This window comes from Aspergillus ibericus, assembly GCF_003184845.1.
Source record: "Aspergillus ibericus CBS 121593 unplaced genomic scaffold BO80scaffold_3, whole genome shotgun sequence".
NCBI lineage: Eukaryota > Fungi > Ascomycota > Eurotiomycetes > Eurotiales > Aspergillaceae > Aspergillus > Aspergillus ibericus.
In genome coordinates this window covers 440,202-452,507 of record NW_020292101.1, presented here as the reverse complement: position 1 = coordinate 452,507, position 12,306 = coordinate 440,202, and the positions used below count along the sequence as shown (strand labels likewise).

At 54.4% G+C, this 12,306-nt stretch overlaps 6 protein-coding genes across 6 annotated transcripts; 3 read left to right on the top strand and 3 right to left on the bottom strand.

Moving 5' to 3' along the window:
• Positions 1-470: 470 nt before the first annotated feature.
• Positions 471-2,914, top strand: BO80DRAFT_345785 (Zn(II)2Cys6 transcription factor; the record flags this gene model as incomplete). The annotated part of the gene is made up of 4 exons (XM_025715338.1): positions 471-604; positions 718-2,021; positions 2,073-2,395; positions 2,453-2,914. 4 exons carry the CDS (start codon positions 471-473, stop codon positions 2,912-2,914), a joined length of 2,223 nt encoding a protein of 740 aa, XP_025579642.1.
• A 1,378-nt stretch (positions 2,915-4,292) lies between these two features.
• Positions 4,293-5,614, top strand: rpl17 (60S ribosomal protein uL22). The gene is made up of 4 exons (XM_025718587.1): positions 4,293-4,325; positions 4,580-4,793; positions 4,969-5,156; positions 5,209-5,614. Exons 1-4 carry the CDS (start codon positions 4,323-4,325, stop codon positions 5,356-5,358), a joined length of 555 nt encoding a protein of 184 aa, XP_025579641.1. The 5' UTR covers positions 4,293-4,322; the 3' UTR covers positions 5,359-5,614.
• Positions 5,615-6,881: 1,267 nt separating this feature from the next.
• Positions 6,882-8,052, top strand: BO80DRAFT_431270 (GAT-like domain-containing protein; the record flags this gene model as incomplete). Its single annotated transcript, XM_025720733.1, has 2 exons — positions 6,882-7,277; positions 7,333-8,052. 2 exons carry the CDS (start codon positions 6,882-6,884, stop codon positions 8,050-8,052), a joined length of 1,116 nt encoding a protein of 371 aa, XP_025579640.1.
• Positions 8,053-8,823: 771 nt separating this feature from the next.
• Positions 8,824-10,393, bottom strand: BO80DRAFT_397782 (cation diffusion facilitator family transporter). Its single transcript, XM_025717395.1, has 2 exons — positions 9,261-10,393; positions 8,824-9,170 (listed from the first exon to the last, which is right to left on the bottom strand). Exons 1-2 carry the CDS (start codon positions 10,315-10,317, stop codon positions 8,929-8,931), a joined length of 1,299 nt encoding a protein of 432 aa, XP_025579639.1. The 5' UTR covers positions 10,318-10,393; the 3' UTR covers positions 8,824-8,928.
• Positions 10,394-10,576: 183 nt separating this feature from the next.
• On the bottom strand, positions 10,577-11,614 carry BO80DRAFT_133794 (uncharacterized protein). The gene has a single exon (XM_025713614.1). The coding sequence runs from the start codon at positions 11,403-11,405 to the stop codon at positions 10,707-10,709; it is 699 nt and encodes a 232-aa protein (XP_025579638.1). The 5' UTR covers positions 11,406-11,614; the 3' UTR covers positions 10,577-10,706.
• Positions 11,497-12,069, bottom strand: BO80DRAFT_440898 (uncharacterized protein; the record flags this gene model as incomplete). Its single annotated transcript, XM_025721157.1, has 1 exon — positions 11,497-12,069. One exon carries the CDS (start codon positions 12,067-12,069, stop codon positions 11,497-11,499), a length of 573 nt encoding a protein of 190 aa, XP_025579637.1.
• Between the last annotated feature and the right edge of the window lie 237 nt (positions 12,070-12,306).

The following is a 12,306-nucleotide window of genomic DNA, read 5'->3' as shown; positions in this document are numbered from 1 at the left end:
TTGGCCGTGGGTCATAACACGCAAAGCTCACGAGTCTGCAGCTTTACAAATCCTCCTCACCGCGTCTGGCCCTTTTCGACTGCAGAGTCGATGCATTTGGAGTAAAAGGCGGACTTAGTGTGCGGTTTGGACATGCGACAGGCCTTGCTGGCGCCTTTAAAAGCCAGTTGTGTGGGGAAGCCACGAGCGCCCTTCCGACGCTCGAATTACCCCAACGATTAAATGGAAGCTGTCTGGAACATCCCCATATTCCCTTCACACTACACCGAGGGTATTCAATCTTATTTCCTGACATCGGGGGCAACTGACCTCTTTTCACTGATTCCTACAAGATTAGGGAGCGGAGCTTCTTGAAGGGATCTCACAGATTTTGCTTGAAAGTCCGACTGCCAGCGTTGCTGGGTGAAGATGTCGCTCTAGCAGCCTGGCACCTGAATTGTGATCGAAGCGGCTATTGCGCTTTACGCAGCATGGATCAAGACGATCAATCTCCGCCCGTCGAGGGAACCCCGGGGTCGAGAGCTAAGGCACGCTCAGATCATTTGATGAAGCGCGTGTCCAGAGCATGCCTGCATTGCAGACAGCGCAAATCCAAATGCGACCTGTAAGTTTGTTAGCCATCTGAGCACCGTCTCATTTGTCCCAGCCTCTTGATTATGCTTTTGCTGCTTCTGTCGGCCATCATTTCCTACCGCGGCTAATCGCAACGTAACACAGGGATAGCAGCGGCAGCCCAGGAGTTCCGCCCTGTCAGCGGTGTATCAGGGACAACCGTGAATGTGTCCTGGGTAGCTCCAATCGCGGAGGACGCCGGATTCGCAAGAATAAAATAAAAAATTTCACGCCGGACAGCAATCCTCCTGTACGGCGGGATTCTGTCCTCGAGGCACCAAGCCCATCCAATTCAGAAAATCGTCAAACGACGTCTAGTTCCTATCCCGGACCAGTTGTTTTTCTGCCTCCTGATCCACCGACCGCGACTTCAATGTCCGTGGATGATGAAGACGCAGAATCTATTGGCGACGTTCCCCGCAACCCTTCTGATGCCTGGCAATGCCTGACTGGCATTGCGACGAGAGGCACAGAAGGTCCGAGTCCTGAAACTGGCGTCGAACCTCTGCGTACAAGAACAAGCGGCTTTTCCTCGTACACGGCGCTACAAACCAGTTCTGTAACCGAATTCCAGCCGAACAATGGCATTAGAGCGTACAGGCTAGTGCAATCACGGTCATTAGACCCGGGGACAGTGTGGCAGCTAGTGGTTCGCTATGCTGAACACTTCCATCCGTACCTTCCTTTGGTACCACGAAAGTACTTTGACCGCAGCGCACTGGACTCGTTTGCCAATAATGAGAAGCATCTGCTTACCGCCGTCCTCACAATTGCTTCGAAAGATCTAATCGAACGGCCGGAGATCCACGAGTATTGCTCCAAATACATGCATGAACTGATATCTGGGATTGCTGCTGGAGCTGACTGCGATGTAGAGGCTGTGGAGGCTCTGCTTATCTTGGCTGAATGGGAACCTCAAGGCCTTCGGCCGCGTATTGAGCGCGTGGGTCGTGGGGAGGAGGATCGAGCTGCGTGGATGCATGTCGGACTCGCCCTGCGGTCTGGCTATTTCCTTGGCCTAGACAGGACGTCATTTCGAGGCGACTCTTCTGGAGATGCGGAAACGGAAGCCCGCAGGCGGCTGGCTTGGACCAGCTGCTACGTATCGGATCGATTAATATCTGTCCGTATAGGACGTGCTTTCTGGTCTCGCGGACCGGGTCCAATGACTGGACTGGTCAGCCAAGACTTTCCGTCGCTACAACCAGTCAAGGATGGCGACGAGGATTATGCTAGGATCTTCCAGGCCACTCTAGATCTTACTCAACTTTACGGGAATGTTCACGATGTCCTCTACTCTGGGATGCGAACGAGTAATCAGATGATGCTCATGGGTGACTACGTTAAATACGTGGATGATTTTCGCCTTGCAATCCTGCGATGGAAGTCTCTATGGGGATCTTTGCCATGTAAGCTCCGGCTCCCATGGAGGTTGGTACCAGATGATTGACTAGTACCAGGCTCGACGCCGATGAAGGCCACCCTACAGCTATCGTACGAATACCTGAGATTATACACCAATGCCTTCGCCTTCCAGGCGGCAATATCTCAGTCACTGGTGTCCCGAATGAAGAAGGACGACCAAGCCCAGAGAGACCATTTGCGAACAACCTTCAACAACGTGGCCTCCATGCAGGATGCTCGTTTTATCTATGAATCGATCGATGCGGCAAAGGCCTACCTCACCATCCTTGTTGACGTGGTTCATCCAGAGAAGCATCTTCATTTCATGCCGCTTCGGTTCTACCTGTATGGCATCTATGCAGCTGTGTTTTTATACAAGGTAGGCTCTGCCATCTACACTGTTCCTACATTCTGAGAAGCTGACCGTACACTTCAGGCACGTTCGTTTGGGGTCATGTCTCATTTAGAGGAAATGAAGGTGCGCGACCTTGTCACTCGGACCACCGAAGTCCTGAGGCGAGCAAGCGCCGGAACGGATGATATTGGATCGCGCTACTCACGGCTTCTCGAACTTCTTTGGAAGCAGAAGTTGATGCCCGCAACTTCCCCCGCCGGCACACACCACAGTAGCGATGTCTTGATGCAGAACAACAATGCATTATCGCACCACATGTCTGACCAAAGTAGCTACATGCACTTCAGTCCTGCGAACGATTTCTCCTGGCTCGATCTGGAAGCCGTTGGAGACTACGTTTCTGGGGATCAGATTTCCGGCGCAAATACACTTGCCTTGGATGCATTCCAGAACCAGGACCTTTTCCAAGCGGGGCAAGACCGAGCCCAGACATGGCAGGTCCCCACATGGTCGGGGGACATGAGCAGTAACCTTCTCTTCTAAAATCTGCCGGTCGCTCGGGGAAGGGGACCTTGGACTACTCCTAACTGTGGACGTGAATAAGTGAGTAACTTGAATTCTTTGCCCATACAAGCGATAAGGGAATCGGCTGGTGTTGCCCCCATTTTCTCCCCACGGCGGGTGCGGGGCTGTGGGGGTTGTCGGAATGGCACCGATCTGAGGCCACACCTCACTCCATGCGCTTGTAGAGGTTTGCATTTTTGATAGGTGAGAGCCTTGATCATTACTCTATTGCTCTAGCTGATCAGCCCAGAAATCTGGCCCAGCAATACCAAGTGCGTGGCTGACTGCGCCCACTCCACCCGGTTGCGACGGAGGAATATATGGAGACCTTTCCACCCACACCAAGTACACGGTTTTGGGACCGGTGCCCCGAATGCATTGCATCTCATGCTTAGGCAATTTCACAGGGCTCCTGAGCAGGCTGATGATAACTTTGCAAGTCTGTAGCACTCAGCTACACAACTGGGTAGAGTTGTTTTTTGCAAGGTTTCAGACATCAATTGGCTGCGATTGACGGCCTAACTATCTCTCTAAGAAGGATGGCGCGAGCCAGCATGATCGCCAGGCAAATGAATTGGCGATGGTAGTACTTAAGTTTTCAGGCAGCAGTCTCCGATGAACTACTTGTTCTATTGCTGATATATCAGCCATCTATGCCATGCGGAGACGGGCATTCTCCGCATCGGGATTTGAAGCCGAGGGTTAGTAGCCGACAGCGAACTGGGAGAGATTATGTCATGGTGCAGCAGCATCGCCTCTCCGTGGGGATGTATAAGAATAGGAAGAGATGTTAATCGTCGGAGCGCTGTCTGCCAGATACCAAGGTTTAGTCGACTGAACGAAAAAGACGAAGATGCCGTCTTGTTGTTCATGAGACCTGTCTATCAACTATGACGCACGCCATCCACAATAGCATTAGCCAGTTGATCAATGATAGATCGGCGCAGACCGGCAGGTCTGGATGATCCAAAAAGGGTTAGTGTCGGCCTTAGTAGGCCAGGATATCTTGGGGAACGCGACGGGAAAAAGAACAACGAGAAGGGCAAATTGCAAAGAAAGGTGAACCGATATCTTCTACAAGATCTAGAGCACATGATCGCGACACCATATAAGATATAGCTGCTCCAAGATGTCTCTTTAAATGACAACCTTTGACGTTGATGTTGCTCCGGACCGAAGCTAAAGACGGATACTGCCGGGCGGTGAGACACGCACCTGCCCCAAGCCGCCTAGTGTTAGGGCTCCAGTACCCTAGGCGGGCGCCAAGAGCGAAAAAGCGCACCACAACGAGCGAGCCTCGCGATCTCAAGTTCCAGCGGCCGACGACAGAAAACGACAAATCTTCTCACCCGACATCGAGGACCACCCGCTCGGCAACCACATCAAGATGGTGAGTGCTATGTTCGCGTTTGCTGCTATCGGTGAAATGGGAGGACCAGGAACATCCTGAAGAAAAACGCTGTCAAGATGCCCAACCCTTCGTTGTCCCGGAATTCTTTCGATCCTGCGTGCCCCTAGGGCCTATATCGAACTTTTCGACCCTGCCATGACCACCACCGCTGCTGCTATGGATTGTGCTTGGAAAAAATACACTGGAATTGGTTTGAATGGTCTTGCTGATGGGATTTTCTTTTTCGTCATCAGGTCCGTTACGCTGCTCAGGACATTCCGGCCGCTAAGAGCGCCCGCGCCCGGGGCTCTTACCTGCGTGTCAGCTTCAAGAACACCCGTGAGACCGCCCAGGCCATCAACGGCATGAAGCTCCAGCGCGCCCTTACTTTCCTCACCAACGTCACCGAGAAGGCTGAGGCCGTCCCCATGCGTCGGTACGCTGGCAGCACCGGTCGCTGCGCTCAGGGTGAGTCGATATTTCCTTGAGAGATCACGATGGATTGGATGGAATGGATTGAAGGGTTTGAAGGGATTTGGATCGTGGGAGGATTTGCGGCAATGATGAGGACGGACTGGATGGACAAAGTTCTGGGAGATATGGAAATTGTGTGTTCAACGAAGACTGACCGTCTTCTTTCTAGGCAAGCAGTGGGGTGTCAGCAAGGCTCGCTGGCCCGTCAAGTCCGCCGAGTTCCTCATCGACCTCCTGAAGAACGCTGAGGCCAACGCCGACACCAAGGGTCTCGACACCGGCAACCTCGTTGTCAAGCACATCCAGGTCAACCAGGCTCCCAAGGGCCGCAGACGCACCTACCGTGCCCACGGTCGTGTATGTTGAGACGGAATCGCATCCCTGCCGCCCGCCCACTAATTGTCGATAGATCAACCCCTACATGACCAACCCCTGCCACATCGAGCTCATCCTCACCGAGGCCGAGGAGGTCGTCCAGAAGGGTCCCGCCACCAAGGAGGTTCGCCTCAGCTCCCGCCAGCGTGGTGCTCAGATCCGCCGTGCCCTCATTGAGGCATAAGCGGTCTGTGGGTGTCGGGGGAAGTGAAGTGGTCAGAAACTGAATGGGAATGCCGGAGTTTGCTGTTGTACGGATCCAATACCTGGTCACGGAAGGAATACAAAAGAAATTATTACTTTTTTGACAAATGGAAAAAATTCGAAACCACCCGGCGAGACGGATGACGATGGTCCTACAATGCTATATCCCGAGGCGTATCTCGACCATGCTCTCGTTTCCCCCGGAGACATGGTCCGTCTAGACCGATCCCTTTTGGCAGTCCAGTTCCTGGACTGGGGCAACGGGTCCAGGGAGTTTCCTTCATCGTGGATGGATGGCGTGCGTCGGGACGGCAACTTCGGACATTCTCATACTTCAGGACACTTTGAGCGTTAATTCATGATGGGATACGGGAAATCATTTTTCTTCCATGAAAATCATATTGTAGAAGTGAAGTGCTTAGCGTGCTCGTAATCGGTCTGTAATCGGCCCTACGCTGTGCTCCCGTAACTGCGCCACAGCCCGACTCTCTGATCTGCAGGTTGCAGCGAACGGACAGACCTCCATCCCCAAACATCCACCGTCAGCAGGTTGCAGGTGGAGGGAGGATGTCTGGCCAGCCAAGGGTGGCTGTGTCACGGTGACTGGCTCCAATGGGCCAGACGAACAGACCACCCGAGGAGCTTCCCGCGCTGGTTCCCCTCCAATGCGACCCTGCCAGACGACGCATTCGCATGCCCATGACGACGGGCAAGTATGCTTAACCTGAGTCGAGGCCGACCTGCATACGTAGTTGCGTTCGGTTGGCCGCGCTGACAGAGCGGATGTGCATCACCGTGTGTGTCTGGGTAGGCAGCAGGCAGGCATCCAGATTCACGGCGCGGATCCAGTTGCGTGGAAACCTAGCTGTTCCTCCACTCCCGTTCCTATATAGACCGCATCAAGTCTGGATCGTCCCAAGAGCGCCGAGGACATGCTTGCGTGTCGCGCCTTGTCACCGGATCGGCTGCGTCGACATCAAACATAGAAGGTTTCGGGGTAGGCTGAGAGCGACGTGTGGAAGTTCTGACGGTTCTGCTCCCCGCGGCGCCTAATTCCAGATCTTAGCTTAGTCTCATCCTCCCCTTTCTTTTTTAACTTCTTCTCCCCACCCCATTTTTTCCGGTCGGTGCTTGGGCTTGATTTTTTTTTTCACCGCAGAGGTCGAGCTGCCATAGCAATCATGAAACGCATCTTCAATTCTTTGAGCAGGCGCTCCAGTGAGTCTCCCCGCAGATGATCGGCATTGCGACTGTATCAACGCTCACGCAGGAACAGGTCCGTCGCGCGACAGTCCCTCGTACCCCGATGATTCACCTGAAGGCATCGTCCAGAGAGAAGTGGTCCGTGTGATTCAGCATGTCTCTCGAACAATCTGACTGACCATATTCGTTGTGTACAGACTGCGTTCTGTGAATCGGGCGGTCCGAACAGCGCCGTATGTCTCCCTCTTCCCATCACCATCGCCTCCCTTGGAATCTCTCCAATATGCGGCCATACTTACCATGGCATACCAGAACGGAAACGAGTTTGTCCACCTCCCCGGCATCGTCGAAAGCGCCGAATCCAGCCCCAACGCAGCCCGGGAGGCGGCCTTGCGCATTCGCAAGCTGCTGTCCGACCCGGTCAGAACCCCGAGCAATGTGCAGTACAATGCGATCATGCTCATTCGCATCCTCATCGACAACCCGGGACATACCTTTTCGCGCAACCTCGACGCCAAGTTCGTGGCCACGGTGAAGGATCTGCTTCGGCAAGGGAAGGATGCGAACGTACACAATTTTTTGCGGGAAACCTTAGATGCTCTGGAAATGCAGCGGTCCTGGGATGAAGACCTCAAGCTGCTTCTGGGGATGTGGAGTAAGGAGAAGGGCAAGACGAGTATCAGGACGACTCATAGTGTATGTGAACTGGCATTTCCCCAAACCTCCGCAGGACTAACTCCAATTTTTGCAGCCCGGATTGACACAACCGCTGGTGCAGCCATACCGGCAAACGCCCAACTACTTCAATGTCCCCAACCACAACGGCTCCTTGCCATCGCCCGAGGAACTCTCCGCGCGCATCTCCGAGGCCAAAACCTCCGCCAAGCTACTCATCCAGTTCGTCCAATCGACACCCCCGGCGGAGATGCTCGAGAACGAGCTCATCAAAGAATTCTCCGACCGATGTCGCACCGCCTCCCGCGCCGTCCAGAACTACATCCACTCCACAAACCCTACCCCCGACGAGGATACCCTGGTGACGTTGATCGAAACGAACGATGAGCTGTCCGTGGCCCTGTCCAAGCACCAGCACGCGCTGCTCCAGGCGCGCCGAACCCAAGGCCAACCAGGCAGCCAGTCGCCTGCCTCATCAAGCCAGGTCTCGGCTTCCGGCTCCGTGCAACCAGCACCACCACTGCCCCCAGCACCGCCCGTCCCGCCCCGAGACACACAAAGTCCTCTGTCCTCGGGCTCCTCAACGGCCCCGACGGTTCCGCGGACCTACAGCAACGGAGCCGGCCGGTACGAGTACCGCTCGGAGGATTTCCAAGTGCAGAACCCATTTGCGGATACCAGCGGGACGGCAACACCTTTGCTGCATGGGGAGAATTCTCGTGGGGAGGGTTCATCTACCGACTGGTGGCCGGAGGGCCAGCAGCAGCAGCAACCGCGACCGGTGCAGCATTTCTGATGTCTGGGCTTGTAGAGACCCGACGTGTTTCATGATTCTTGTTCGATGTATCGATACCTTTGTGATACCTCTACGCGTATTAATTGGAGTTTTCGTGATGATACCACATGTCTATGTGTGTTCCGTATTGAGTAGATATGGGTGCGCCTACCTTCAAGGATCAGAATTGTGACGACCATGCCTTACTACATATCCTCCGAGAGCCTCCGGGCCACTCACTGGTTTCTGCGCGCACGCACCCCGCATCGCCGGAAATTAACCTAGAACCCTAGCCTGCCTACTAAAATCTCTTAACACTCCGACGCCCATAGGAGACTGGACCCACATACGATATCCCCTTTAAAGACTATTTATTCTCAGATGGATGATTCCTGGGTATCGAGCGACACATATCTACCTCCATTTGCCTAGGAATATCCAGAAGACCACCCCATTCTCTCTTGACTACTTTTATCAATAAGTTCTCGAATAAAGATGAGTACAGGTATCAGACCCCAACATATAGATTCTAGATAGAATACAGACAATACCGGCGAGAGACAACGTTCAGTATCTATCTCGTAGATAAGAGTTCTGGAATTGGGAATTGAGTATACCCGATCTACTTACTGAGTCTGGTTATGTTAGATAGAGATGCTGGATGATGGGTGGATGGTGGGGTCGTTTTGTGGAGAAGGTTCTTGCTTAGATCAGGGAGAAGATATGTTGTTGGTAAGTAGTCTATCTATATCTCTATCTAGCTATATGTCTATCTACTATGTGTGTATGTGTGTATGTATGTATGTATGTATGTACGACACCTGCTCACAACTACCCAAGCGACTCAACTAACTAGATAGACATTTATGTTCACTTCTTTGTCCGGAGTAGGGAGCATCACAACTCCTTCTTCAAAAAGTGTTCCGGCTTATGAGTAGTTTCATAATCCACATGCACATACGCGCGCTCCACATCCGGCAACGACTCCAACTTCATCTGCAATTCCTCAGCGACGTCGTGGGTGGCTCGGAGGGAATCATTCGGGTCCATGACGATGTCGACTTCGACGAGGAGCCGAGGGCCGGAGGTGTATGCGCGGACGGTGTCGATGGCGGTGATGAGGGGGGAGTGGGTCATTGCTGGTTCAATATATATTAGTGTATGTTTTTGGCAGAAAATGAGAGTGATGAGGTAGAGGAGGAGGAGGAGGAGGAGGTGGAGGGGCATACAGATGTAGGTGATCAGCTGCTGCATCTTGGTATCAGCCGTCACGCCAATCAGCAACTGAAACTCGCGATAGGCGCTAAACAACCACAGACAACTGACGAGCACGGAGAGCACAATGGCCCCCGCGGGATCGATCCACCAGCGTAACTTGCCGCCGCCGACGCTGGTGAGGATACCGAATCCGTTGATGAAGAGGTCATTGCGGTGATCTTCCCAGAGGATGAGCACCTGGGAGTACTGGTGTCGCAAGGCGAAGCAGTACACGAAGAGCGCGAACTTGGTGCAAAAGGCCACGATGACGGCGACGACGGACGGGAGGTGGAAGGAGCCCGTCTCGGAGGTGGATCCCTCGATGAGTTCGCGGACCGAGAAGGCGATCAGGATGAAGGACACGGCGGTCATGAGGAAACAGAAGCAGATGTTGCCGGCGGTTTCGATGCGGGCCTTGCCGGCGGGGAATTTGCGCGGGTCGACGCGGTTGACGGCCTTGTTGGAGAGGAGGAGGGTGATGTTGGAGAGCGGGTCGAAGACAGCGTCGGCCATGGTGGTGTACAGGGAGAGGGAGCTGGAGGAGATGGCGCCGTAGAGTTGGAGGACGCAGAGGATGACATTGGCGGCGAAAGAGCCCCAGACGGCGATTTTGTATTTCAGTTGGTTGCTGCTGTTGGTTTCGCGGGCGTCCCGGACGTGTTCTTCGACGGGTTTGAGCATGCGTTGGATGTTTTCATTCTGGGCCTCGTAGAAGGATTGCAATTCCTTGGAAGCCATTGAGGAGGCCAGGGCGTGGCGGGGGTTGGCGGTGTGTGGGAGACAGCCAGCTCGGTCGCGTTTGCGGGAGATGTTGGCCTGGGGTTGCATCTGCGCGATTTCTTCGGCGGATTTCAGCTTCGAGGCCAATTGGAAGGGATCATTTTCCGGGGTGTAACGCGGGGGAGGGTGAGATTCCTCGTCGGAGGTGGTGCTGAGACGGGATTCGAGGGCGGTGGTGGTGGCGGCATTGTAGGACACGGAGGCTGGGAGGTGATGGAGAGGGATGGCCGTGTGAGGGGGGTCGGACATGGTGGTAGTAGTACTCCGATGGAGGACGAGATGCAGGGATGAAAGGGGAGACTGAAGGAGACGAAGGGGAGAGACGAGGCCGGGAGAGAAGCCGGAGAGAAGCAAAAGATCCGGGCGGAGATCAGATACGATTGATATGCTCGTTTGGGTTAGCCAGGCACACCGCCAGGGACCGCTTATGTCAGGCGTCCCCTCCAATCAAGAGAGCATTCTACATGATTCAAGCCATGAACAGGGCCTACAGATACTGAAGATTGAATAGAGGGATGTGAAAAGATTGTCAATTGATAGTACCTAATGCAGTCATCTCTAGTGTCTCATTGTAGATGTAGTTTTGATACACAAGTAACCCGAAGCATTTCCAAGCACATCCAGCTCAGCTAAATCCCTCACGACAGCACCGTAATGTTCGTCGACGTCGCAGCACAGTTGAATGGAAGGTCCAGCGACGGGCGCCCCTTGCCCTCCAAGAGCGCCGTACTATAGTTGTAGGTCGGACTGAGCATCATGATCTGTCCCACCGTGGTATCGTACTCATCCGCAATGTCCTTGTACACGCCAAATTCTAACGTAAACGGCTTGATCGTGCACTCGCTCGGGGAGCACAACGGCACCTTGAGGAATTGGCCCGGCGCGAGCACCTCGTCGGCCGTGTAGGCGGTGTCGTCACTCATGAGGGACGCGGTCGTGATGTTCAGTCGCCGGGCGACAATGTCCAGCGTGTCTCCGTTCACCGTGTAGTAGAGACGAGGCCCCCCGTTGATGCAGGTCTGGGTGCGGGTGACGTTGGGCAGCAGACAGGTCTCATTATCGGGATCGCAGACCTCAGGCGGGATGACCAAGGTTTGGCCCACGTTGGGAATGATCGTCACATCGGCCATCAGGTTGTAACGGCCGATGTCGCAGACCCCCCGGTTAGTGGCCTTGGCGACATCGAACACCGTGGTGTTTTCCACCGTGATCGGATACAGGCCCAAGGTGGTGTTGAGGGCGGTGGAATTGCAGGAGGCCGAGGTCGCCAGGACTGAGGGCATGGAGGCTAGGAGGGTGGTAGCCGCCACAAGGGACGGAGAGGAACGGGGCCACATGTTGATTGACTAGGACGGAAGAGATATCCTGCAGAGAAAGAAAGAGATGCTGGTGATGATCGAGGCATCTGACCCGGATCCTGGCCAGATTTTATATCCCTCCCGCCAGCATGTTGTCGCCGGAGAAATGGGGGTCCCGTAGATAATCAGCCGGACTATCAGTGGAGGAGGTGTCGTCTCCCCGCAAGAAGAGCTTGCAGAGTGCAGCTCCAGTCCGAGCAAACTGCATCAGAGCCCTGGACATGGAAGCCCCGCCCATTGAGCTGAAGGAAGGTCGGCTACGCCCATTGCAGCTATTTCGTCCGAGAGGGTCTGTCTGCAGACCCGCCCCGAGGTGGGCCACTCCGGACGAGTGCACATCCCAATTTGGCCGGGTGACCAGGATTGGGCAGTTCTGGTCGGAGGCGGGAGGATTCCATTCATTGGAGTGGTTCAGTTGGAGGGATGGTAGTCGATAGAGAGATAGAGAGGGATTGTCGGGATGCGTGGAGCAGCACAGACCCCCGGGGGTGGAGCCGCCGCGGAGAGTTTCGGTGGTTTCTGCACTTTCTTCCGCTCTTTCTGCAGGTTGCAGTTGGTTCTTGTCTAGATAGTGCGTGCGAACCTGCACACAGCAAGAAACATGCATCAACCACCACGCTTGTGTCTCGCTGGGACGCGTCATGGTCTGCATCCGGATCCCAGCTCCGATCAAGTTGCTGCAGGAACCGAGCGCGGTGATTGGTCTGCTCCTGACCGGTTCCTCCGAGTCTAGTGAGACAACTTAATCGTTTTACCTTCTCGTCGCTGCTGCGTCCCCTCATTAATATCCCCCCCGACCGACATCACGGCGTTAGCATGCCACACTAACCCTCCTAGAAGGCACATGGACGGAGCAGATAAGTAACTGAGAGAAACCCGA